This window comes from Artemia franciscana, chromosome 8 (assembly GCF_032884065.1).
Source record: "Artemia franciscana chromosome 8, ASM3288406v1, whole genome shotgun sequence".
NCBI lineage: Eukaryota > Metazoa > Arthropoda > Branchiopoda > Anostraca > Artemiidae > Artemia > Artemia franciscana.
Window position 1 is genome coordinate 52,155,535 of NC_088870.1, and position 27,624 is coordinate 52,183,158.

A 27,624-nucleotide genomic window follows, 5' to 3' on the forward strand; every position below is an offset into this window, starting at 1 on the left:
TGACTTGAAAAAGTGTTTGAAATTAGAGCCTTTTTCAAATGAAAGTTGCCAAGGAAAATTTTTCAGGTGGAATCTTTCACATGAAATTTTACGGGGGAAATTCTTAACTAGCATGTAATGTCCGAATTTTTCGAGTGGAGGTATTTTGCGTTGGAGGAACTTTTAACGGTGGAGTTCCCTTGAGGGGAACTAATTTTAAACAGAGCGGGGGGGGGCAGATTTTCTGGCATTATTTGAAAACCGATCGGAAACTAAATTTTAAAAGATCTTTTTTTTAAAGAAAGTAAGGAGCAACATTTAAACTTAAATAGAACAGAAACTATTCCGTTTCTATCGCTCCCTACACTAAAGTTTGACTGATTGTCCCAATTTTGTAAGAAAGACTCCTGAAACACAGGGGCCATTTAATTAGAATAAGAAGTCTTTTTAAAAGTACTAAAAAAAACTTTAAATAATAATAAAGTCTGAATTTGTATGTCTGAGTTAAATGTAATTTTGAGTCTAAATTGATTGTTGGTAAAAAAAAAGTAAATAAATGAAAAACCCCTCTAGCTCTCCCCTTGACTCTGACATCGCTCAATTGATTGGATCCATTTCTCTTTTCCGACACCTTTGTTCTTTATGAAAATATTTGGAGTGTTCCAAAACATATTTTATCCCTTTTGCAATTTGCTGAAATAGCTGGGAAATAATAATGTAAATATGAGTTGGTATGACTGAATAGGTGTAATTTTGAGTATAAAATGATTGCGAACAAAAATAAATAATAATGAGGTATCTATAGTCCTTCCAGTGGCTCTAACCTCGCTCGATTGAATCCAATCCCTTTTTGGGAACCTTTTTTTTAATACCCAGAAGTACATCAAAATATGTTCCATCCTTTTTTTCTATTTACTAAAATAGTTAGATGTTGGAACTTCTAATATTAGCTGTGTTTTCTCATATCTTGGTTGGTAAACGAATACCTGCCATTTACAAGCCAATAATTTATAAAGCATAGAAACAGCTGGTGAAAATTTTTAAGTTTGTTTAGTTTTCAATTTTCAGTATTTTCACTCATTTTCCCGTTTTTTTCACTGAGGTAAAATCTATTTCACGTAGCATAATACGTTTTGCGTTGCCATACACGTACTTGGAGCACAGAATAACAGAGACTTAATAGCTTCTTTTTGTGTCTTGGAGCACAGAAAACCAGTGACGTAAGAACTTCTTGAACGAGAAATTCTTGACTTCGCAAGTGCGAATTAAACACAGAGGGAATTCAATACAACTATAGCTAAGCTGATTTCTGAAGCTAATTTATTAGACCTACCAATTTTCAGTATTCAGTTTTCAATTTTCAGTACTTTCACTCATTTTCCCGTTTTTTCTCTGAAGTAAAATCTATTTCACGTAGCATAATACCTTTTGCGTTGCCTTACATGTACTTGGAGTACAGAATAACAGAGACGTAATAGCTTCTTTTTGTATCTTGGAGCACAGAATACCAGTGACGTAATAACTTATTTTTTGTTTCAATTGGTTAGATTTTGTCTCTTTTTAAAGTTAATTTGACAATGAGAAAAAGTGCAAAACGATCTTTCTGACCTTTTGTTATCAGTTTTAACTTGTTCAAGCTTGTTTTCATGCTAGTTACAAATATTTCACCTTTTGAAAATTTTGGTGGAATGTTGAGTAAATCATTCATATGCATTACGTTTTAGAAATAAAGATATAAAACAACATGAATAATTCACGACAATTTAATGCTGGTAAGAATTGGTACAAGAGGAATTCTGGTACAAGAGGAGGCTACATGCGGTTTTTTGATATTTATAATTCCCCTTTTCTTTCTGAGTGGAGCAGAAATGGCGGCGGCAGTATTCAGTCTCTTTGTGACAACAAAACTGAATCAAGTACAGCAAACCAAAATAAAGGCGTGGTTTCGAAGAATCCAAAATTTGATGAGGGTAGAGAAGAAAATTTGAAGAAGGATGAGGCTAAAACTGAAAAGAGTAGTTTGAGTAGTTCCAGTGACAAGATACAAATGGAAACCAAAAAGAAAAGCGACTTACCGCAGATAAAGCTTATTCAGGAAGAAAAACATATGGAAGGAGACAAACCTAAAATCAACACGAAGAAAAGAAAAAAGAGAGGCCAGAAAAAAAATTGGCGTGCGCTTTTGGCAGAACAGATTCCAGAAGCTCGAAAATTGCTGACCGAGTTGAGAGAACAGCTCCAAGAAATTGAACTTGAACTCACAAGTACGACCAGTGGGCCCCAAAAACTGGAAGAAGTTCTTGGTGAAACTTATGGGGAGGTGAATCAAGACGCTTATGAAAATATTATTTGCCAAGCGAACCTAAAAGTAAATGATAGCCTGACAGGAAATGCTGAATTCATTACAAACACAGAAGTGGACGGACGGGAGACATCCAGTCCAGATAGTAATAATGAATCCTGGCCTTCCACACTGCCCCATTAGCTAATTTATTGCAAAACGTCTTTTGTGTTACTGCTATTTAAGAACACAGAAATGATGAAATACCTCAAAGAATTCTTGCTGTGAAATTTCTTAGTTGACAATTTACCAGCCACCTCCTAATAAGGAGAAAACAGAGAAAGAAAAAGGGTAAAATAAAATGTCGTAAGAAAGATAGATCATAGTTATGCACTTGTCCAGCTGGTTCTTTTCTCATTCTCACGTTGAAAAACTATCAAGAGTAAATGTTAGTTTTTCTTTTCTTCCAAAAACTTCTTCTTAATAAGAAGAAAGTAGAGCAAGAAAAAGGGTAAAATAAAATGTAATAAGAGAGACAGATCATAGCTACGCTCTTGTCCAGCTGCTGCTTTTCTCATTTTCCTCCTCTCCCAAAAATACTTTTAGGGCCCTCTAGATAAGGGGAAAGTAGAGAAAGAAGAAGGTTAAAATAAAATGTGGGATGAGACATAGATCATAGCTACACACACACCTGTCGAGCTGGTTCTTTTCTCATTGTCCTCACCTGGAAAATATGTCGAATACGAGTAAATGTTAGTTTTCCTCCTCTCCGAAAAATAATTTAGATCAGTCCAGAATGAGTTTTCTTTGGGTTTGTGTAGTAAATTGCAAGAATATTCGCCTGAATGTAATGTTAGTATTGTAGGCTTTTCAGTTTTGACAAGGCCCATAGGGGTATACTACTGGAGCTACTAGTCCCTCGAGGCGTTATTACGCGTACCTGGGTCTTATGCAATACTATAGTACAGCTGTAACGGTATAGTACACCTGTATGTTTCGGAATAAGGTTTGTTTTCTTCGAGATCTCTTTGATTCTTATGTTTAAAAACCTATGCGGGCCAGGAAAAAACCTTATGGACCCGCCAAATCAAGATGCAAACGTAGGCGTTACATCATAAGGAGTGATTTCTTCAAGACATTTTTAAGTCATTTCAAGACGTTCTTTAAGGCATTTTTCTTCTAGGGTTTTTTCAAGACATTTTAAGACATTTTTCTTCAAGAGATGTTTTTTTTCAGTATTTCTTTGGTTCACACATATTAGGGAATGTTTACGTGTGTTAAGATGACGTATTCTTGCGTGGCTTATTCCTTTAGGGCCCGTGGGACATCCCCGCTTGTGACTGAGGAGGGCACACACAAGGGTGTTACGCGGTGACGGTGCACACAAGGGTGTTACGTAATACCGTAAGATATTTTTCTTTCAAGACGTTTTTTAAGGCTTTTTTTCAAGACATTTTCAGTTTTCTTCAAGATTTCTTTGGTTGTTACGTAATAGGGAATGTTTACTGGTGTTAAGGATGGCACATTCTCACGTGACTTGTTTCTTCAGTTCTCGTGGGAAATACCCACTTGTAACTGAGGAGGACACACATATGGATATAACGTAATGACGATGCACACGTGGGTGTTACGTAACACTTTAAGATATTTGTTTTCTTCAGCATTTCATTGTTCTCTCAAGGCGTTTTTTTTTCTTTCGAGGTTTTTTCTCGAGATTTCATTTTCTTCAAGATTTTTTCCCTTGGGGAACCTTTATGTTCCAAATTTTTGATTGTCCCTTTTAGGAATCGAAAGAGATTTCCTATAAACGGAATGGTGCGCTAGACAGCTGGACCAAGAAAGTCTTCCTAATATTTTGATTCGCGAATATTTTCTAATGGAAACGTTTCGAAAAATCTATAGATTGCGTGTTTCCTATATCTTCAATAATTGACCTGCGGGAGAGAAAATCGATTACTGCGAATTGGGTACATTTGACGTGCACCTGCTTAATAATTAAAACTTAAGAGGCTATATACGATGATACGATGAATACGATACGATGAAAAGTTTATCTATTCCTATTCACCATACAGAATTTTACGCTTATATCAGAGGCAATCTTGAACAAGCAAAGCTATATGCGTAGGTTACAAGATGCTCAAATTGCATTAGTAAAATATTTTGAAGTTTTATCCAGGAACAGGAAATCTAAAGGAAATCTATCTATATAAAAATAAGTTGTTTGTGTGTTATGTATGTTACACTATGTCTGTTACGCCAGATTATGAAAAATAAAGAAGAAAAAGAAAACAAACTAAAATGTAAAAACTGGGAATTGCATAAATATTTCGAAATATTTTGACAATAGATTAAAGTAATTCGAAAACCTTAAAACAGATACTTAAACTTTGAGGTTTATTATAAATTGTTGAGCTTTAGCAAGCCTGGCACGTAAAGAGGAATTTTTAGTATAGATCTTAAAATGACAGAAGAAACAGCCGAGGAAGCTGCTCAAATAGTTAATTCAAAGAGAAATTTTAGTATAAATCCTACAATGGCAGAAGAAACAGCCAAGGAATCTGCTCAAAGGGCTAATGCCAAAAGGCTTGCGGCTAAAGAACGCAAAACCGCACAGTTAGATGAAAATCCACTTGGACAGCGAGAGTTAAAACGTATCAAAACTGAAAATGATAGCGATGATGATTGGGTTTGGGATTTTGACTTGAATAAGGTCATCAATGCCTACCAGATTTTAGTTAAAAAAAACAAAGGTTCGGCGATATGTATTTCATAGTGACGCTGAAAAATAAAGAAGAAAAAGAAAACTGAAAAAAGAAAAATGGTAAAAACTAAAAAAACTAAAAAATTAAAAAAAGGAAAAAAAGGAAAAAACCTAAAAAGAAAAAACATAAAAAAATAAAAAAAATAAAAAAAGGTAAAAAACTAAAAAGAAAAAAAAACTAAAAAAAGCTAAAAAAACTAAAAAAAAACTGGGAATTGCACAAATATTTCAGTATATTTTGACAATAGATTAAAGTAATTCGAAAACCTTAAAACAGATACACAAAATTTGAGGTTTATTATAAATTGTTGGAGCTTTAGTATGCTTGGCACGGAAAGATTTTTCCAACTGTGAATGTTAGAATGAACATTGACAAATTGAAGAAAACAAATCAATAAAAAGAAGAAACTAAAAAAAAGAAAAACTAAAAAAGAAAAACAGTAAGAAAAGAAAAAACTAAAAAATAAAAAAAAAATAAAAAGGAAACTGTATGTATCTATATATATATATAAATAAGTTGTATATATGCATGTTTGTTTGTTTGTGGGTTTGCATTTGACGTCATTATAAGTATATAAGGCTTTGTATATGACGTCATTGTAAGATGACACTAAAGACCGGGACACAAATGACGACCGGGACACAGGGAATATAAATGACGACCGGGACACTCAAAGAGAAATTACAGACCGGGACACACATGACGACCGGGACAGAGGGAATATAAATGACGACCGGGACACTCAAAGAGGAATTACAGACTGGGATACCGGGACACAAATGACGACCGGGACACAGGGAATATAAATGACAACCAGGACACAGGGACACAACGGGGACGCCGGGGGCACAAGGGGATATATAAATGACGACGGGAACACAGGGAATGTTCGATTAGCAATCACCATCAACAAAGCTCAAGGGCAATCGTAAGAAAAATGCGGTATAGATCTGAATACGGATTGTTTTCCCATGGACAATTATTATGTTGCATGTTCAAGAGTTGGTAAACCTAACAATCTATTTATATGGACAGACAATGGGACAGCAAAGAATGTTGTATATTCGCAAGTTTTACGTAGTTAATATATATATATATATATATATATATATATATATATATATATATATATATATATATATATATATATATATATATATATATATATATATATATATATATATATATATATATATATATATATTCACAGGTGGGGCAAAGGGACACAACTACAGTGGCGCGTAACTAATATGGCGCGTAACGACTTACGTGCGCGGGGAGCTTGGGGGGCGCGAAGCGCCCCCACCAACTAGGTGTTTGGGTGGCGCGAAGCGCCACCCCAACAGCTAGTGTATATATATAAAAATAAGTTGTTTGTGTGTTATGTCTGTTACACTATGTCTGTTACGCCAGATTATATCTTCTATCTATATAAAAATAAGTTGTATGTATTTTTTTGTTGAGGGTTTAAATGTAAAAACTGGGAATTGCATAAATATTTCGAAATATTTTGACAATAGATTAATGTAATTTGAAAAGATTAATGTAATTGTTGAGCTTTAGCAAGCTTGGCACGTGAAGATTTTTTTAACTGTCAATGTTATAGAATGTTACCAAAAAGCAAAACCAGGCTTGCGGTTTAAAGAGAATGGGCTAGATTAGGAATGTGCAATTTACGTCAACGAAGGCGTGTCGAGGAACTACCAGAGCAACGCGAAACCAGACTTGCTGCTGAAAGAGAAAGTAAAAAAAGAAGGCGTGTCGAGGAATCACAAGAGAAACGTGAAAACAGGCTTGCGGCTTCAAGAGATAATGCTAGATTAGGAATGTGCAATTTACGTCAACGAAGGCGTGTCGAGGAAATACCAGAGCAACGCGAAACCAAACTTGCTGCTAAAAGAGAAAGTGAAAAAAGAAGGCGTGTCGAGGAATAACAAGAGCAACGTGAAAAAAGGCTTGCGGCTTCAAGAGATAATTCCAAAAGAAAGCGTGCCGAGGAATCACAAGAGAAACGTGAAAATTATCGCATGGCATTCAGGTTCAGCCCAGTGGATGATTATAGCTTGAGTAGATGTGTTCAAATCGGGACTATGTTTAAAATTTGTCCCTATTGCAAGGCCTTGAAATTCAATGGTGAAACAATGGGAATGTGTTGCGCCTCAGGAAAAGTTAAACTTACTCTATTGGCTGCACCGCCTGAGCCATTGAAGACTTTGCTTACTGGAACTACGTCAGAATCTAAGCGTTTTTTATCACAGATCATAAAATATAACTCATGTTTCCAAATGATGTCGTTTGGTGCCCAAATCGAAAATCCAGATCAATTTATGCCTACTTTCATAGTAAAAGGGCAAATTTACCATAGAGCAGGGTCCCTTCTACCATTCTCAGGCGAGAATCATAAATTTTTACAATTGTACTTCATCAGTGATAGAAATTCTGAATTGAATGCACGTTGCGAAATTTCTCCCAACGTTGAAAGGACAATCGTTTCCCAATTGCAACATCTTTTCCACGAAAATAATAACGTCTGTTCAAAACAGCCATCCGAATCGTCTGTTCAAAACAACCATCGATTTGATGTCTACTGATAAGCATAAAATTGTTATTTCCGCTGACAAAACGCCTCCTGGCCAACATGTGCGTAGATACAATGCTCCAACTATCGATGAAGTGGCAATCGTTATGGTGGGTGATCAGTTTTTACCTCGAGATATTATTCTTCATAAGCGAAACGCTCAGTTGGTAAGAATTGCTGAAACTCATCGATGCTACGATGCCCTACAATATCCTATCATTTTTTGGGATGGAGCCGACGGCTATCACTTTAATATTAAATTGATGAATCCAGCCACTAACAAAGAAATGAATAAGAAATGCAGTGCAATGCATTATTATTCCTATATACTAATGATTCGGCAGGATGAAGACATTTATATTTTAAAATGCCGCCAATTGTTTCACTATTATGTCGTTGATATGTATGTAAAAATTGAATCAGAACGTTTGCTATATATCCGTCTGAATCAGACCAAGCTCTGCTCTGCTCTGAACAATACATTCATTTGCGAGAAGCAGTTGTAAATGACGGTAATACCACAAACGTTGGAAGATTAACGTTACCTTCGTTATATGCTGGCAGTCCCCGTCATATGCATGAATATGCCCAAGATGCTTTTGCGTATGTTCGTCTCTATGGTCGTCCAGATTTATTTATTACATTTACATGTAATCAATCTTGGGACGAAATACAGCAGCTTTTACTTCAAGGACAATCGGCGGTTCATAGACATGACATTACGGCCCGTGTCTTCCGGCAAAAGTTGAAATCACTGATAAAGTACATAGTAAAACTTGAAGTGTTTGGGTCAGTGCGATGCTGGATGTACTCAGTGGAATGGCAAAAACGAGGTTTGCCACACGCACATATACTAATCTGGCTACATAATAAAATTACTTCTAACGAAATTGATGATGTGATTTCCGCTGAAATACCTGATGAAAATGTCGATAAGGGGTTATATGATATTGTTGTAAAAAATATGATATATGGACCTTGCGATGCACTGAACGAAAATTCACCATGCATGGCCAAAGGAAGGTGCACAAAGCAATATCCTCGACTTTTAGTATCCAACACAATTACTGGCAATGATGGTTACCCACAATATAGAAGAAGATCTACTGAAGATGCCGGTAAAACAGCAATAATAAAGATGCGTTTCGGTACCACCATCGAAGTAGATAACCAGTGGGTTGTTCCATATTCCCCATTATTATCAAAAACATTTAATGCACACATAAACGTTGAATACTGTAACTCCGTAAAGGCAATCAAATACATATGTAAATACGTCAACAAAGGCAGTGACATGGCAGTTTTGGCTTGCAGTCCGAAATCAAAGATATCGACGAAATCGTACAATATCAGGCTGGAAGATACATAAGCAGTAATGAAGCTGTTTGGCGAATTCTTTCATTTCCGATACATGAACGTAGTACAGCTGTTGTTCACTTAGCGGTACATTTACAGAATGGTCAACGTGTTTATTTTTCGGAATCCAACGTGCAACAAAAATCCCTGAATCCACCGGATACAAAGTTAACTGCTTTCTTTTCGCTATACAAAAATGATTCTTTTGCAAAAAAAACTGCTGTATACTGAAGTGCCTCCGTATTACACGTGGAATACTATAATTAAAGTATTTGAACGTCGAAAACAGGGTAAGTCAGTCGACGGCCAACCTACCATCTTCAAAGATACCACGATAGGAAGACTCTACACCGTAAACCCCAATCAACATGAATGCTTCTTTCTACGCCTGCTTTTGGTGAATGTACCCGGTCCGACGTCCTTTGAGTATTTGAGAACTGTAAACGGTATACATGACACTTACCGTAGTGTATGCCAAGCTCTGAATTTATTGGAGAATGACCAACACTGGGATAACTGCATCAATGACGCGTGCGAAACGTCAACTCCAAGTCAAATTCGTGCATTGTTTGGCATCATTTTAACAACTTGCTCTCCATCAGCTCCTACAGAGTTATGGGAAAATATAAATCAAAAATGTCCGAAGATATACTCCATCGAAAACGGTTAGAGACGTCAGATATGACTTTTGATTTTACATCGGAAATTTATAACTACACTTTAGTTATTATAGAAGATTTGTGCGTATGTATGGCAAACAAACCTCTTCAGGATTTGGGAATGCCTTCACCTAATCGTACCGCTGCTGTTTCGACATGTGTAGAATTGGATCATGAACAAAGTTACAGTACGAGTGATCTATTGTCGTATCTACAAAATAACATTTCCAAGTTAACGTCGGAACAAAAAGACATTTATGATACGATAATGCATTGTGTCGATAACAACGTTGGAGAAATTTTCTTTTTGGATGCGCCAGGAGGTACTGGTAAAACGTGTGTGATAAAACTGATTCTGGCATCAATTCGATCAAAAAATGATATAGCGTTGGCAATTGCGTCGTCCGGAATAGCCGCAACGTTGCTGCCTGGTGGAAGAACTGCTCATTCCGCTTTGAAATTGTTTCTGAATTTGCATTTTACAGAAACTCCCACGTGCAATATTTTCAAATCATCTGGGATGGGTAAAGTATTGCAGCAATGCAAACTTATTATTTGGGACGAGTGCACAATGGCACAAAAAAAACCGCTCGAGGCTCTGGATGAATGTTTGAAAGATTTGTGAGGGAATTCGAAACCCTTTGGCAGCACATTAATATTGCTTGCGGGAGATTTCAGGCAAACATTACCTATAATACCTAGATCAACCCCTGCAGACGAAATGAATGCTTGCCTGAAAAATTCTAATTTATGGGCACACGTAAAAACATTAAAATTAACTAAAAATATGCGTGTCCGATTGCAAAACGATGACTCTGGTCAAGCATTTTCAGATCAATTGCTGGCAATTGGAAACGGAAAGCTCCCAGTAGACTCAATTTCAGGACGTATACAACTACCTGCTGAATTCTGTAATTTAGTGACGTCCAAAAATGAATTGATTGAAAAAGTATTTTCGAATATTCTAGACAATTATAAAAATAATAAACGGCTAAGTGAAAGAGCGATTCTTGCACCCAAAAATATAGACGTCCACGAAATCAACAATATTGTTTTGACCAAGATTCGAGACCAGGCAGTCCTTTACAAGTCAGTCGACACAGTTTTGGAACCAAATGAGGCGGTTAATTATCCATCTGAATTTTTAAATTCCGTGGATCTTTCAGGGTTTCCACCACACGTGCTACAACTAAAAATAGGCGTACCAATGATACTGTTAAGAAATATCAACCCACCAAAGCTTTGCAATGGCACGGGACTTGGCCGTAAAAAAAAACAATGGAAAACGTAATATAGGCCACAATCTTGACAGGGCCTTTTGAGGGTGAGGCTGTTCTTATTCCTCGCATTCCCATCATTCCAACGGATCTGCCTTTTCAATTTAAAAGATTGCAATTCCCAATTCGATTAGCATTTGCAATCACCATCAACAAAGCTCAAGGTCAATCATTAGAAAAATTTGGTATAGATCTTAATACTGATTGTTTTTCCCATGGACAATTGTACGTTGCATGTTCGAGGGTCGGTAAACCTGACAATCTATTTATATGCAGCGACAATTGGACAGCGAAGAATGTTGTATATTCGCAAGTTTTACGCAGTTAATTTGTATTGTATCTATCTATCTATCTATCTATATAAAAACGAGTTGTGTGTATGCATGTTTGTTCGTTTGTAAAAAGAGCGTTTGCATATGACGTCATTATAAGTACACAAGGCTTTGTATATGCACAGACAATGGGAAAGCCAAGAATGTTGTATATTCGCAAGTTTTACGTAGTTCAAAACACACATATAAATCTAACTATATTCATAGGTGGTACACAGGGACACAGCTACAATGGCGCGTAACGACTTACGCGCGGGGGGGCTTGGGGGGCGCGAAGCGCCCCCACCAACTAGGTGCGCCACCCCAACAGCTAGTAGACTTTTATAAAAACGAATTTACAAGCATTATTAAAACACTTTATTATTCTTAGGACACTGAAATCAATATTATTACAGGTAGGATGGAGATATTTTCAACTAGAAAGGCGTTCAATCGAAAACTGTCAACACAAATGCTGAGAAATTTGCCACATATTTTTGCCACAACTTTTATTTTAAAGTTTTGATTTTTTTTTAGTTTTAGTTTTATGATTTTACGAAGTTTTCTGCATTAAATTTTTAGTTTTAAGGTTTTAATTTAAAAGTTACTTTTAGAAGTTTTAGTTTGGAATTGTCAATTTTTGAAGTTTTAAAGTTTTGTTTTAAAGTTTCCGTTTTAAAATTAAGTTTTTAAATTTTAAGTTTTAAATTATCAGTTTAAGACAAACAACAAAGAGAGATAAAACTCAACACCAACAAAATCTCAAACGACACTGTAGCCAGGAGAGAGAAAAGAGATGAAAGACTAAAATAACGCGGATATTTCGCCTGTATCTAAACTAGGCGTCCTCAGCACAATATAAAAAGAAAAAAAAACTAAACTAAAAACAAATAAAACCACCACCAATAATAATAAATAAAATTGTCGCTGCTAGATCCACGTAGGGAAAAGAAGCTATTTAAGTTACTCCAATGAGAACATCAAAGTACCTGAGGAAAAATTATGAAAATTGAAACTAATTTAACTATTCTGTTGCGAAATAATCCTCTTGTTAGCTAATATTGAAGCAACTCTTTAAAGGTTTTGTTTTAAAAGTTTCAGTTTCATGGTTTTTGACCCAAGGTTTTTGGTTTCAAATCATCAGATTTAAAGTTTCGATCTTAATTCTTCTGTTTTAAAAGCTTTAGTTGTAAAATATTTTAGTTTAAAGTTTATAGGTTTGAAAATTTTATTTTAAAGTTTAAATCTTAAAAGTTTCGTTCAATTTTGAAGTTTTAGTTTCAAAAGCTTTTTTTGAGGTTTTATTTTTAAATATTTTTGGTTTAAAAGTAATTGCTTGAAAAGTTTTTTTGTTTTGAGGTATTCGTTTTGAAGTCTTAGCTTTAATGATTTACTTTTCTAGTTCTTAAGTATTAGTTTTAAAGTTTAGTTTTAGTTTTAAAGTTAAAGTTTTAGTTTTAAAGTTTAGTTATACAATTCTAATTTTAAAGTTCTAATTTTAAAGGTTTTAGTTTTTAAAAGTGTTGGTTTTAAGGTTTTAGTCAACAAAGTTTGGGATTCAAATTATCAGTTGTAAAGTTTTAGGTCATTGTTTTTTTTTATCTTACAAGTTTTAGCTTTCAAAGTTTTCCAAAAGTTTCAGTATTAAAAGTTTAATTTAAAATTTTAAGTTATCAGTTTTAAAGTTTGGCCTTTGGTCTTATTTTTAATTTAAAATTTTGAATTTTTTTTTTTTTAGATTTGGTATAAGAGTCATAAATTTAAAGTTGAGTTTCAAGTTTTCTTTTTAAAGCGATAGTTTTGGAAGTTTTCGGTTTTAAAGTATTAGTTTTAGTGTTTTTTTTTTATTTTTTTTCTGGCTTTAAAATTTTTGTTATACACTTTTAGTTTGAAGTTTTGGTTTTGCAGTTTTAGTTTTAAGGTTTTACGAATAGTTTTTTTTGCCTTGGATTTTAAGTTTTAAGTTTTAATATTCAATTTTAAAGTTTGTTTTAAAAGTTTTCGTTTTAAATTGTCAGTTTCAAAGTTTAAAGTTTTTGTTTTAAAGTTTATTTTTAAAATTTTAAGTTTAAAATTATCAATTTTAAAGTCTAGGTTTCATTTTCTCTTAGTTTAAAAGGTTTAAAAAGATTTTTAATTTATAAAGTTTTAGCTTAAAGTTTTAAAGTTTTTGTTTTAAAGGTTTTGTTTTAAAAGTTTTAGTTTTAAAGTCTTAGACATAAAGTTTTAGTTTTAAAATTGTAATTTTAAAGGTTTTAGTTTTTAAAGTATTGGTTTTAAGGTTTTCATCACAAAGTTTTTGGATTCATATTATCAGTTTCAAAGTTTAGGTTTTAATTTTATTACCATCTTTAGCTTTGAAAGTTTTCCAGAAGTTTTAGTATTAATATGTGTGATAGTGCTTGCCTGAGAAGGCCGTGTATCAGCCATTGAACGTCACAGGCTGGAAATTGCCATGGAACATAGGAATCTAGCACTGAGGGGACAAGTTTCCGCTGTTAAATAAAAACAATGGTCAGTTTTTAGGCTATAAAGTATTTTTATGGGGAAAAAGTTGAAAACCCTTAGATGTGATAATGTGTGCTAGAGGGTGTCATGGGGCTGGTACGTTGTGCCGCGCTGGCCTCAATTGCCAGGAGTCATCAGAAGAAAAGCAATTGAGGATTTTTCATTAAGTAAACAATCGATTCTAGTTTAAGCGGATATTTTTGCAGGAAAATGCCAGAAAATGCCTTACGTGTGATGATACTTGCCAGAGGTTGCCGTACATCAGCTATTGTCACAAGCTGGGAATTGTCATAGAACATTGCAATCTAACAATAGAATGGCAAGTTTCTGCTGTTCAAATAAAAACAGTGATCATGTTTAGTTTATAAACTTGTTTTTGTCGGGGAAAGGTTGAAAAACCCTTAGGTGTGATAATGTGTGCCAGAGGGTGTCACCTTGCAGGTACATTGTGCTACGCTAGCCTCAATTACCAGGAGTCATCAGAAGAAACGCTATTGGGGATTTTCTATTAGGTTTAGACGATTGATTCTAGTGTAAACGGATATTTTTGCAGAAAAATGTCTTAACAAACCTGTTTAAATGTCTTGAAACGTCTTGAAAACGGCTTTAAGAAAAATGTCTTAAAAAACGTCTAGAAATGTCGTGAAACATCTTGAAGAATGTCTTGAAGAAAATGCTCCGTATTATGTAACGCATACATTTGCATCTTGACTTGGCGGGTCCTGAAGGTTTTTTTTTTCCTGGCCCTCGCAGATTTCTAAACATAAGAGCCAAAGAAATATTGAAGAAACAAACTCTATTACCCAACAAACAAGTGTACTGTACCGTTACTGATACACTGTAGTATTGCGTAAGCAGGTGCGCGTAATAACGTTTCGAGGGACTAGTAGCTTCAATAGTATACCCCCTATGAGCCTTATCAAATCTTAAAAGCCTATACTACTAATGTTGAAAACTTCATCGACTTTATGAGGTATTACCCATTAAAAATTGAAATCCTTATTTTAGTTATTTTTTAATAATTGTGGCTGCTTGTAAATTTTTCATCTTTTTAGTCTGTAATAAGGTCACCAATCGCTTGATTTTTTCAAAGTTATATTTGGTCCGTAACTATCATATGCGTCTTTTAGGTCCGAAATTATGATCTCTACTCGCTTGGATTTTTTTTAAGATGTACAGGGTTGTTTAATTTTTACTTAACCTAGTCAAAGGATCGGGTTCCATTCTCACGACTGTCCATGGTACTTCAAGGGAGAGGGGGGGGGGATCAACACTTACTGCAAGATATTTGAATCGTTTTTGTAAAGGCGCAAATGTGTAAAGGGAAAAATTGTTTATGTGTTTAAAGAATCTTGCGTTATAAATTACTGCCGTCTGACCTTTTAGATATTGTCTCATTATTGATATAGGTGTGTCATCTACAATGATTCCTTAATTTTTCAGTATTGATCCCACCCCTTCACCACTGGAAGTATTTCTTCGACTCGTAAATTGGCCGTAAAAATGCTGGTGAACAATGTTTCTAAAATTAAACTAATAAATCAACCTTTTGATTACCCTCCCCCGAAAAAATAATAATAAATCAACATTAGATGCACTACATTTCTCTGCATATAAAGTAAATATTGTTTTTTTTTATAGAATGTTTTTTTCCTTTTTCATACATTTTTAAGAATGATGAAAAAGATGTTCGTATTGGAATTTCTTTTAGAAAAAGTCTAAAAGTGAAAAATGCCACCTTCATAAGAGAAAAAAATAATTATCATTCTTTCTGTTTTCTAACAGCCTATTCATAGCCCAGATCATGTAGCCCAAAGCGTTTTCAGTTTCTATTAAAAAGGTAGATTGTTTTTAGGTGGTCATTTTAGCCTCTTTGTTTCATTTTTAGGTCTGTAATTTTGATCTCCACTCGCTTGGATTCAATGAGCCTCTTTGAAGAGATAACCCCTGGAGCTGACAGTGTTGTCACTGGACTTGCTGGAATTTTATCTTTAGCTGATATGATCGGAAGGGCAAGACGTTTATCATTGTTGAATTTCAAACCTGATATATCCAATATTGTCTTCTCTATTTTCAACGGAGAATCTTTTGACTATATTGGGTCTAGTCGAACTGTTTTTGATATGGAGAAGGGAATATTCCCTCGACCAGAAGAGGAGGGTATATCCATACCTGCGTCAATAAGGCTTCATCATATAAAATATTTCTTCGAATTGGAGCAGCTGGGTAGTGATTCGGTTGATGAGAAGTATTTTGTTCATAGTGATCCTGTATCTCAAAGTGATCCTGATGTTAAAGCTGAGGTAATTTCTGAAGTATTCACAGTAAATATTATTTACTGATTTTAGTCATTTTTTCAAAATATATTTTTATTGGCGCGTTTACACCAGACAAAAGACCATATAAGACAAAAGAAAAATAACAAACAAAGAAAATACAAATGGTCTATCTGATGTTGGAACTTTTCCTGATTCAGTTTCGGCTAACCTGGCACGTAATAGTGAGGTGCGTAGCTCCAGTATTTTTATTCGGAGGGGGCAATGATCTCCATCCGGAGAGCCAAGGGGTATGGGCTGTATAATAATTTTTTTCAAATTAGTGGAGGGGGTGACTGCCCTCTCCCCGAAACGACACCACTGTCAATAGCACACATTGTTGACATAAGATGCTGACGCAGAGAACTACAAGCAAGGGAATGGGGTTGTCTAAAATGAGAAGACACATAAAAATCAGTGACATTAATATGGAGGGAGGGGCCATGTACCCCTCTCCCAAAAAAAGTTGTGAAATGACGTCACTAGAATAAGTTGGCACATAGCTTAGTAGCACTGCCCTAATGGAGTGGTGAATACGAAAAATTTTGGGTATAATAATGCCCAACTTATGTTGACGTAGAACTGAAAAGTTTGACTAAATACAGTAAAAATGCAAAACAGTGACTTTGTGATCTCGATGTGCTGCATTAATGTCTGGGGCAAAGCAAAAAGTATGTTGCCCCGAATATGGCGGAAAGAGGTCATTAGCAAGGATTTAAAGGAAACTTAAACTTTATAGGATGGGATAAACTATGAAGCTTCAAATCGATTTGAGTGGAGCCTGAGCAGTATGAGCAGCTGTTTCGGCCTCAGGTGGCTTGATGCTTTTGAGAGTTGTCAGCAGTACTTGTGGATTAGTGGACCTCTTAAGAATGTGTCAACTGTGTGTCAAATTGTGTCTAGGAAAGATGTTTTCCAGCTCATACTTTTACTCCTTCCCCTCCCGAGTTTTGGCCTTAAGGAAAGTGTTTTCTAGCTCGTAACTTTACTCCTTCTCTCCTGAGTTTGGCCTTAAGGAAAGTGTTTTCCGGCTCATAACTTTACTCCTTCCCCTGCCGAGTTTTGGCCTTAAGGAAAGTGTTTTCTAGTTCGTAACTTTACTCCTTCCCCTCCCGAATTTAAGCCTCAAGAAAATTGTTTTCCAGCTCGTAACTTACTCCTTCTCCTCCCGAGTTTTGGCCTTAGGGAAGGTGTTTTCCAGCTTGTAACCTAGCTCCTTCTCCTCCCAAGTTTTGGCCATAAGGGAAGTGTTTTTATCTCCTATTTTTGCTCTTTCCCCTCCTGAGTTTTGGCCTTAAGGAAAGTGTTTTCCAGCTCCTAACTTTACTCCTTCCCCTCCCGAGTTGTGGCCTTAAGGAAAATATTTTCCAGCTTGTAACTTTACTCCTTCCCCTCCCGAGGATGAATAGCAAGGAGTGAAACTCCTTTTAGGAGTGAATATGCAACGCAAATTAGAACCAGTTAGATATCAGAAACATTTCCAGTCTTGTACCAAAAACACATCACCAAAAAGAGAGGTTTTGTTCGTTTAAAAGGAAAAGGGAGGTTTAGTAAAAAGGTTTCCGTTTTTCGTAAATAAAGGTTTTGTTGATAAAAAGGAAAAGTTCGTGAAGTTCGATCACAATAATGGGAGTTATGACAGGATCTATTTGCAAGGGGGGAAGGCCGAAGTTGTTTCTGACCTTGCCCGTGCATACCTCCACCACTTTCCTAATTTAAGTCTAGAAAGGTTCTATGAAAGTAGTTCTTTCGTCGGTCGTCCCAAATGAAAACCATTCCACTCAGTAAACCGATTATAAGTTAAATTCACAGTCTATGGTTATCCACTTTACTATATTTATTGACACGAATCACCGAAGAATTTCTTTTTCGATTTATCTTTGTTCGAAGCACAAAATATGTTGTCATTTCTGTCATATTTTTCCAAAATGTGCTGTAATTTGTGCTCTCTTATTAATTGATGAGAATCACTGAATATATTTTTTTCGATTTATTTTTGTTTAAAACCCGATGTAGGGTGTCATTTTACTGGCAACCCTGCACTTCCTAACAGTAATTTCTGAGAACGATTTTGTTGTCAGGATTGTGCTGTAATCCTAAGTTACAGGTTCCAAAGAGCATTTAAAAGCTGGTTGTAATGGAGCAGTAGTCCTGGAGAAAAGGAGATGATAATGATAGATTCCATTAGTCTCCAATTGACAATTATTATGCTCAGAAATTCTTAGATACCATTGATATGAAATCACAACCATTTGTGAGACTTATCCTTAATGTCGAAGATTGTCCTTTTTGACTAACCGTCTGGGGCTACACGGAAAGTAGGTCATCCTCGTCTGGGGTGGGAGGATGTCATAAATAAAGATTTAAAGGAAATGGGAACTTCCTGGAAGGGTGTAAAGAGGGAGACCTTGAATAGATTAGGTTGAAGGAGGAGCGTGTGTAGCTGTGTTGACCTCAGGCGGCTTGGTGCTAAGTGAGTTTTTAGAAGTAGTAGTAGTAGTATCCTTAATACTATGATCAGTATCAGCTTATAACCGTTAAAACACTTATCATTGATTTTTATTTTTGAATTTCCTATTTCAATATTAGGCTCAGATTTATGATCAAGAAGCTAAAGCACTTAAATACCAAATTCAGTAGATATCAAACAAAATTTACGAAATGTATTGTTAGTTACTTCATTTAGAACAATCTTTGTGATTTTTAACAAATAACATTTAATAATTGTGGACTTGAAATAATCGCTGAATATTCATGGGTCAAGAATATACAACATGTCTATGTAAGCAATGTTGGGGAGGGGTGATTTTGAAGAGACTAGGTCCTAAAATCAACAGATTCTTACTATCTGTTTCTGGATATTGTACAAACCTATTTGACGCGAATAGTTGAGCGTTTTGCTGTATCTGCTCTGTGTACGAAAGTGTACGTCGAACGAAAGTAGCTATTTGAATCCAGGGAAAGAGTTAAATAAAATTGCCAGAGACCTGATTCGTTTCAACTTTCTATTTGTTAATCCAACCTGCTATTTATTTATTGGTTTTATTATTCAGCCTATTTGTTTTAGGTTGAGAAGCTGAAAAATATACTTAATGACTCGGCTGTTGTAGGACAAAATATGTTTGACGTCACTGATGATGTTCCCTTACCGCCGTCCTCTTTCCAGTCATTTCTTAAGAGGGATCAGCGCATACCAGGAATCGTAATCACGAACCACAAGGGAAGTTTTAAAAACAGGTATGTTTGTTTCTCTCTTTCTGGAACCTGTTCATTAAAAAAATTTGCCGCGATCAAATTTTATGACGTACTCAAAATGAAAGAACGTGAAAGTGGGCTTTTTAATATTAAATGCTATTTTGAAAACTAGTTTATGGGATTTCAAAAATAGCCTGAAAACCCTTGATAGTAGCGTTGAATCGAAACAAAAAAGTACACCACTAGAATTGTCATTGCCGACAACCCTGTGTACGAAACTTACAGTCACCTGGCTTGAACATGGCTGGAAATAAATACGTTTATAATAAAAACTGACAGGTGAGAAAAAAAGCTGATTCTGGAATGGCAACTTTTTCCACGATTAGACTTAATAGTAAACTTTTATGCCTAAAACAAATTTATTAGAATTTCAAAAACACCAAAAAATGAGATCGGACTGGAACAAAAAGTTCACCATTAGAATCCCAATGGCTGAAAATGCTATTCAGGAACCTATTGAATTAAAATCGAATAGTTTTGGGCATCAAGCCATTGCTAATTGTAGAGAAAGCCAAGACAGATAGTCCGATTGTGTGAGAGGCAAATTGGCGTTAACCCCCCTTGATAGGATTGTATAAAAATGATGTTAGTTCATTTGTTAATAGATAAGTCAATCTATTATCCGTCCATGGGTCATTCCTGGGCAGAAGAACTAAGGTAGATGTCACAGTACTAAAATAGTCATAGAACTATAGTTTTCCAAGTGTTTGGTTAAATGGTACGGATAAACGGCGGGAATTAGTATATTTTTTTTAGATTTTTTTTTCTTAGTGGTAGGCAATTCGCTCCAATTCGTGACTAAGTCCGCAGTGTCTCGGCTTTCAAATCAAGTTTAAAACCTTATTTTATACATTTGAGCAGTATTAATGGATGTAAATCAATTAAATTAAACAATAAAACATGTAATCAAAATATTAATTATATTTGAAATATGGACTGTTGAGACTGGGAACAAAAGACAAGTTCTTTTTCCTCTTTAACCGTCATATCCCGGAACTATGCAACATTCCTACTATAATAATTTGTTAAGGTAGTGATGATGCTTTAATAGACTCAACCGGGGATGCAAACATCCCTTGGTGCATGAGCAGAGTTCTATGGGGGGTTTTAGAAAGTATTTCAATATTTTATGTAGAAAATGATTTAAATGTTATTTAGTTAATATTGTGTAGCCTATTATAAAGGGGAGAGTGTAAGATAGTACTCAAGGGGGGTGTGGACTCAGAAAAGGGTGGAGACTCCGGATTTTATGCGTTAATCCTACTGTGGTGGAACATTGTAAATTTTTAGGAGATCACAGCGAAACTGACCAACCATGATAAAAAATAAAGCGGAATGAAATAAATAAAAGCGTTTCTGAGGCAATATTCAATCTTTGGCTTCGACACATATTGAATTTTTTTTTTTTTTTTTTTTTTTTTTTTTTTTTTTTTTTTTTTTTTTTTTTTTTTTTTTTTTATGCTTCATCGTTGAAAGTGTTTTAAATTAGGAGATCGCCAGAAGTCGCAACATTGTTTTAGTATCACCTAATTGTGTAATTAAAGTACTAAATGAAAATTCAATAGTAAGGGACTCTCAATAGTAGGTATTCTGTTGATGCAAGTACCTTCGTGGAAAAGGTTCATTTCAGCGATGCTATAGCAATTCCAAAAAAAAATGTTTTTAATAATGAGATGTCAGTGAAGGGCATATCCAGGATTGTTGTTCTGGGAAGATTGTTCTTTTTGAGGGGAGGGGAGCTACAAAAAACTTTAATAACGGATCAAAAACTTGTTTACATGTATTTTATTACGTTTTTTTACGAGACGGATATAAATTCTGGGGGAGGGGGTAACCCTACCCCCTGGTATCTTGGTTACAGCAAATTCAGAATTTTTTTCGACTTGCTGTCTGGTACAGCATCCTTGACAAATCCTTTTTAATGCTTCTTTGAAGATGAAAAAATCTTCAAAAACAGCCTTGGTTGTGTAATTTTTTTTTTCTCACATACAAAACCAAGACACTTCTTTTACAAAATGCTGCCACACTAAGAAAAACAAATAATTTTAATTTTGTTTAACCGATTAAAATATATAATGAAAAAAGAAATCACCAATTCAACAGCACAAACACATAAAAAAGACAGAAGACAGAAGGAGAAAAAAGAAGACTGTTTTCCTACATTAGTAATTAATATAGATCAGTACTTGAATAAGGCCTTAACCCTACTCATTAATACAATCACATAGGGCAAACAGCATAGCCATACACAATCAACCATTAAGAATAATCCATGGAAAGGCAGTCGTTTCGTAAGTAAGTATAAGTCGTAATTTACCAAATATTAAAAACAGTAAAAAAAAGACAAATAATTCAGAGGCAACAACCCAACACAAGGGCTCATCAGGAGAATACACATTTTCCTATTGGGTTTCGGCACTTTAAATTTCCTACCCAGGCATTTGGCGTTCCTACCATAAATTCCCTATGTTATCCCCGTGCTAGGTATCATCCCCAAAATATATACCTATGAAAAAACAAATGTAGAACAACCAAGTAACACCAAAACAAGCTTATCATACCTTGGTTCTGGCCCTCGTATATTTATGTTTCGAATTCACAATCTATATTAATACTAAACAATTATAAAAAAAATTCACTATATCAAATTTTCTCTATTGATGTAAATGTGACCTATATGAAAATCAAGGAAAATTTCTCTTCTTTTTTTATTGGGATATTGCGTATTTATTTATATATATATATATATATATATATATATATATATATATATATATATATATATATATATATATATATATATATATATTTCCGGTTAAGTATGAATAGTATGCTAGCTGGAAGTAATGAAAGTTGTCGATCGAAGTAGATTTGGGGTGAAGTTATCTTTTTTAAGATGGATCTAAACAAAAAGGAAATAATGTTACTAATTGACATGGGGGCTGATAGTTTATCACTGGGCCAAAGAAGGAAGTTTATGGGGAAGGAAAGGTAAAATGCTGGTCCTTGTTTTTGTCCTATATTTATAGATTTGAATGAAAATGTATATAACTTGATATGTTAATGTGAAGAACTGAAGAATTAGAGAAGTGATTGTGATTAGATTGTGAGAAGTGATTAGAAGTAGATTAGAAGTGATTAGAGAAGTGAAGGATTTTGATTGTGAGCGGTTGGTGAGAGTGTTTGAGGATAAATGTCTTATGTGCGTAAGAGATTTGACGCGATTCTTCCGTCTCGTGATGGATCATAGAGCTAGGTTTCTGTAGGAATATGTTAGGATTTTTTAATTCCTGTTCAAGTGTTGTTTCTCTTATATATTTTGCCATGACCTATGGACTTTTAGCGCAAATAAGTTCGTTTCTTGATTCATACCATTTGGTCTGGTATTGAACACTTTCCAAATATAATACAATCACAAATTGAATTGCGTAATTGCAAATTGGAATTCTTTAATTTTATTTAGACATTCCTTTAAGTATTGAAGGCATTTCCACTGGTGGAATTATGTCAGATAACACCACTTTATTAATTCGGAGATCAGTTATACTGTTGTACAGCTAATCGGGCCGTTGACCAGAATTTTTTTTTGGGGGGGAGGGGGATGACGAATAAAAAAACTAATTTTGTTGGGTAATTTTAATAAGAAGTGCCAAAAAGTTCAAGATAATTTATGATCTATGGGGAACCCAGGCCCCGGGGCCTTCTCTTCTCTTCACGTCCTCACTGCTAGTGTCCATCATTGGAATAAGTGTTAATATTAATTTTGATTAAAATTCATAAGGGTAAGTATTCGTTTGCTTCTGTTTTGGTTAAGAGTTAAAAAATTCTACGATAATACAGTCGTTTTATTTTTAATTTGGATCTATCGGATGGCATTCAAATTAGCTTTTTACAATTATTAATTCGGTATATTCCTTTCTTTTCGACTCTCGTAGGATAATTTGAATAATTTTACTAATAAATTAGGAAAAAATCAGTGTTCATAATCTTAGAAAATTTATAATTTACTTATCTTTTAGATATTATAGTAGCGAATATGACACAGCTGATGCATTGAACTTTTCTAAGTCGAAACAGATAATAGTTGACAACATTGCTGCTGTGTCAAACGTCCTTACGAGCACCATCTATAAATTGGCCACGGATCAAAAATTACCTACAAGCATTGCACCTGATAAAGAATTTGTAAGTAGAATCCAAAAATTCATTAGGGAACGTAACTAGGAAGTAAACAAAAGTTAGGAGGGGGTAGATAGTAACAAAAATCATAGGTGGAAAAGAAATAAATGAGCTATTTTATAACGGATCAAAAATCACCTACAAGCATTGCACCTAATAAAGAATTTGTAAGTAGAATCCAAAAATTCATTAGGGAACGTAACTAGGAAGTAAACAAAAGTTGGGGCGGATAGATAGTAACAAAAATCATAGGTGGAAAAGAAATAAATGGGCTATTTTATAATGGATCAAAAATCACCTACAAGCATTGCACCTGATAAAGAATTTGTAAGTAGAATCCAAAAATTCATTGGTGAACGTAACTAGGAAGTAAATAAAAGTTAGGGGGAGATAGATAGTAACAAGAATCATAGGTGGAAAAGAAGTAAATGGGCGATTTTTTCCAATATAGTGGAACGTAAATAAAACAAAATAATATCCAAATGTTAATATTTACATTTTCGGCTATATAACAAAAAATTGTTATCAGCATGTATTTGTCAAAGTGTTAAAAGAGTTAAAATGCATCATTATTGTTTACGGTTTTGAGCCTGAAACGGAGCCAGATCCATACTAAAAGAAATTAGAAAGAATGATAGGCCCTTCTCTCTTCGTGTATGAATATTTTGGAAAGTTGACATGTTTTGTCTCATCATTGGGGGATGGGGGCTAATCGGTTTGAAACTTCCAGGAAGATTTTTTTGGAAGTGAGGGGGAGGGTTCGACTTTGAGTGAGAAAAATGATTGTTTTCCGAACGTTAAAAAATTTACTGCACGATTTCTTTTTTGCCTGTCGTTTATCTAAGAACCTTAATTTCGGTAAACTTTTTTGTATATTTATACTGACAAGCTATTCTGTATTGTCGACAATCAAATTGGATTATAATGTACTTTTTTAACGTTTAAACGGAAAAATTTATTATTACTATTCCAAGTATTAGTTATGTCAACCATATCAGAAATGACGGAAAACTTCGACCATGGAAAAATAAATCCCGTTGAAAAACTTGGCTTCTGCAGGAGTTTAACCGCTGACTTTCAGGTTTCAGAAGAAGACTTCTATACTTTAATAAAGGAAACAGAAGGATAAGAAACGCATTAGAATACAGAGTAATTCATATGAAAAATGTTTTCCAAAATCTATGTTCTAGACAAACTTTCCCTGAGTCGTTGCCTATCTAGACCTTTTTTGGAAATAAATGTTGCTGAGGTTACAATTTCCATAAACAAATGTCGTCAAAAAAATCTATAATTTGAATTGTTTTGCCATATAAATTTATACAAAATAACTCATTATTTTATACGTATTATTTTATACAAAATAATAAAAAAATAACTCAGGCTAGAAGCTTCAAGAACAGTAATGACATGATTGGTATTCACACTTATAGAGTCTGGAACCAACTATTAACCTTCAGGTTGATATTTGTTTCCGGTAGATGGATCTCTAACTTCAGTCAGCAGACGAAAACGAAACAAATCACGAAACGATCTCTAACGAATCATGAAAAATGTTTTAAGGGTACTGGAAGGGGGGGGGGGCGAATTTTCACAAAATCCTAACCTATCTTGATCGTTCTTCTTAAAGTGCAATTAGGACGCTCTTCAAGATTTTTTTTTAGAAAATATATATATATATATATATATATAGATATATATATATGTATATATATATATGTATATATATATATATATATATATATATATATATATATATATATATATATATATATATATATATATATATATATAGTAAAAGGTTTTTTTCAATGGATTAAGTAACTTTGTCTTGAAATGAACTTTTCCAATTTGATTTTTTTTTCTGAATCTTGTGGAATTTTAAATGGCGATCGTTTGATCCCCCGATGGGTGCCTATTCTCGATTCCAAGAATATTCTTAGTCGGACAACAGTGTACTGACAGTGTACTTTTAATGAGCAGAACTTGAGAAATTCAAAACAAGCTAGGATTTAAAATCTAAATCCAAGCTTGTTTTGAAGTCTTCTTTTGAATTTTTGATTAAACGTTTGAGTTTTTTTTTTTAATCTAAACTAAAATTGTCTGAACGTTGGCCGATTCTCTCTTTTAAGCTAATTACGGTAATTATTGGACCTTATATATTAACCTTAATAATAATTATTATTTAATATTAATAATTATTAACCTGCAACACCAGGACTTGAAACCCCCTGTTAAAAGGGTTTCAAACCATTACACACTCAATGCTAAAAGTGTCCTTACGGGGGATCCTAGCATATTTTTCCAATTTTGCCATTGCTCTTTTGCCCAACAGCACTGATATAAAATTTACCTGATCAGATAGAATTAAAATATTTAAACCTAGAAATTGTCAATTAGAATGAAAAAAATTTCAATATTCTTTTGCTAATTGAGTATTTAAGAATTGGCACTTGCTTCCTTCGACTGTCATCATTGCAGCTGAATCATATGAGAATAGATTAATACAGTCAAGTCACCATTTTTGTATATCAAGTAGCAACTTGTATTCACCTTCTTTCGCGCCATCTAAATTTTTGCTGATTTTATTATAGTTGAATATAATGGCAGTATTGTTCTCATCACTCTCAGGCCATTGGTTTGATGGTGCGTCCGAGCATCAGACTTATCATCTGATTTTGCTTGGATCTAACCTAAAATTGTCTGAACGTGGGCCGATTCTCTTTTTTAAGCTAATTTGATTCATTTTATAACAGTTGGGGATTAGTCTAATATGGAGAATTTAGGCAGTTATGTAAGAAAATGCACACAGACTTATTTTGCCTTCTTGGAAAACTGGGTCGTCATTCTTGTGTCAAATGAAAGTAAAATGAAAAAGAGTTAAAAAATAATACAAACAGTATTTTTAACTAGCTTTTATAGATCGCTTCGGGATTTTGCCATGTAATGCTAGATGATCTTCTTTCTTAGAAGCAAACTTTGATATCATCTCTTCTCAGTTCCCACAGTTTTTGGTCCTGTTATTATTACATTTTTCTTTTCTGTTGCTGCGTTTCAGTTACTCCTGTTTTTTAGGCCATATTGCTCTGGATTAAATAACACTATAAAAAGTTAAAGGGAGCTGTAAAGTAATTTTGGAATTGAAGTTTATGATTTATCTATGCAAAGCCTGTAATCTAAAGCCAAGGTCTGAGAATTTGTTTTTGTTAAGGATACTTGTTCCTTGGAATATTAAGCGCAGCGTTAAATTATTTGAAATATCCCCAGCTTTCTGGCAGATGTTTGATTTAGTAGAAAGGGTAGGGTCTACCTTTTGAAGCCATTAACGCCATCTGTAATTTTATAAGTATCTTAAGGCATTTGTTCCCTCTGAAACAAGCAAATTTGGCAATAATCCTGCAGCTGGAACTTCCATCAAAAGGACAATGCTTAAACCGTCAGATTTATAAGTCTCAGATCTATCCACTCACTGAGCCAGAAGTATGACGTTATTGAAATTTTAATAGAGAAGGATCTAAACTCACTCATCAATATGGACATTGTCCTTTGTTTTTAACGATTTTCAACCAGCTTTCAACGTATTTCATATTTAAAAATCACTGTGAATTAAATTACAAAAGTTCTATTCGGTAGATGGTGATAGGTGGCGATAGGGGAACCGTCTACAGATATGTAGGGTACCTCCATAGGAGGCACGGACCAAGAGGGGACCTTGTTCCTGGGGGTCCATAATGGAAATTTGGGCACCTTCAGCTGGGGCCATAAATACAGGTGGATGAGGAAGAAGGCCCCTCGAACGTACACTCGACAGGTCCCGCCGGCATGTCCACACGTCCCATGAATTACAATTCCAATTCTCTGAATTACAATTCTCTTCTCCCAGTAATGGGTTAAATTGCATGGTGACGCAGAACACCATCGTGGGAGGATCCTCTATAGGAGGACAACTGTGGAAGGGCGTAAGATCCAGATCTATGGACAAGGGCCTCTACAAAGGGCTGCCTCGACCCTTTCGAATTACCAGCAAGACTGGGGACCTTGCGGTGAATTCTATTCCCACTTGAGGAGTGGCGCCCCTCAAGGAAATTATAGCCTAGTAAACGACGCAGCGTTCGCAAAGGATCATGATTAATAGATAATTCTTCTTGGCTTGGTCTGTTTTGG

General features: G+C 34.7%; 1 protein-coding gene across 1 annotated transcript in view; it reads left to right on the forward strand.

The window, feature by feature from the left end:
* The window catches only part of LOC136030555 (nicastrin-like), an 89,335-nt gene that overhangs the window by 43,783 nt on the left and 17,928 nt on the right, over positions 1–27,624 (forward strand). Inside the window, exons 8-10 of the mRNA XM_065709609.1 lie at positions 15,603–16,017; positions 19,097–19,266; positions 23,304–23,469. Coding sequence (XP_065565681.1) covers positions 15,603–16,017; positions 19,097–19,266; positions 23,304–23,469 — 751 coding nt within the window. The remainder of the gene's footprint in view (positions 1–15,602; positions 16,018–19,096; positions 19,267–23,303; positions 23,470–27,624) is intronic.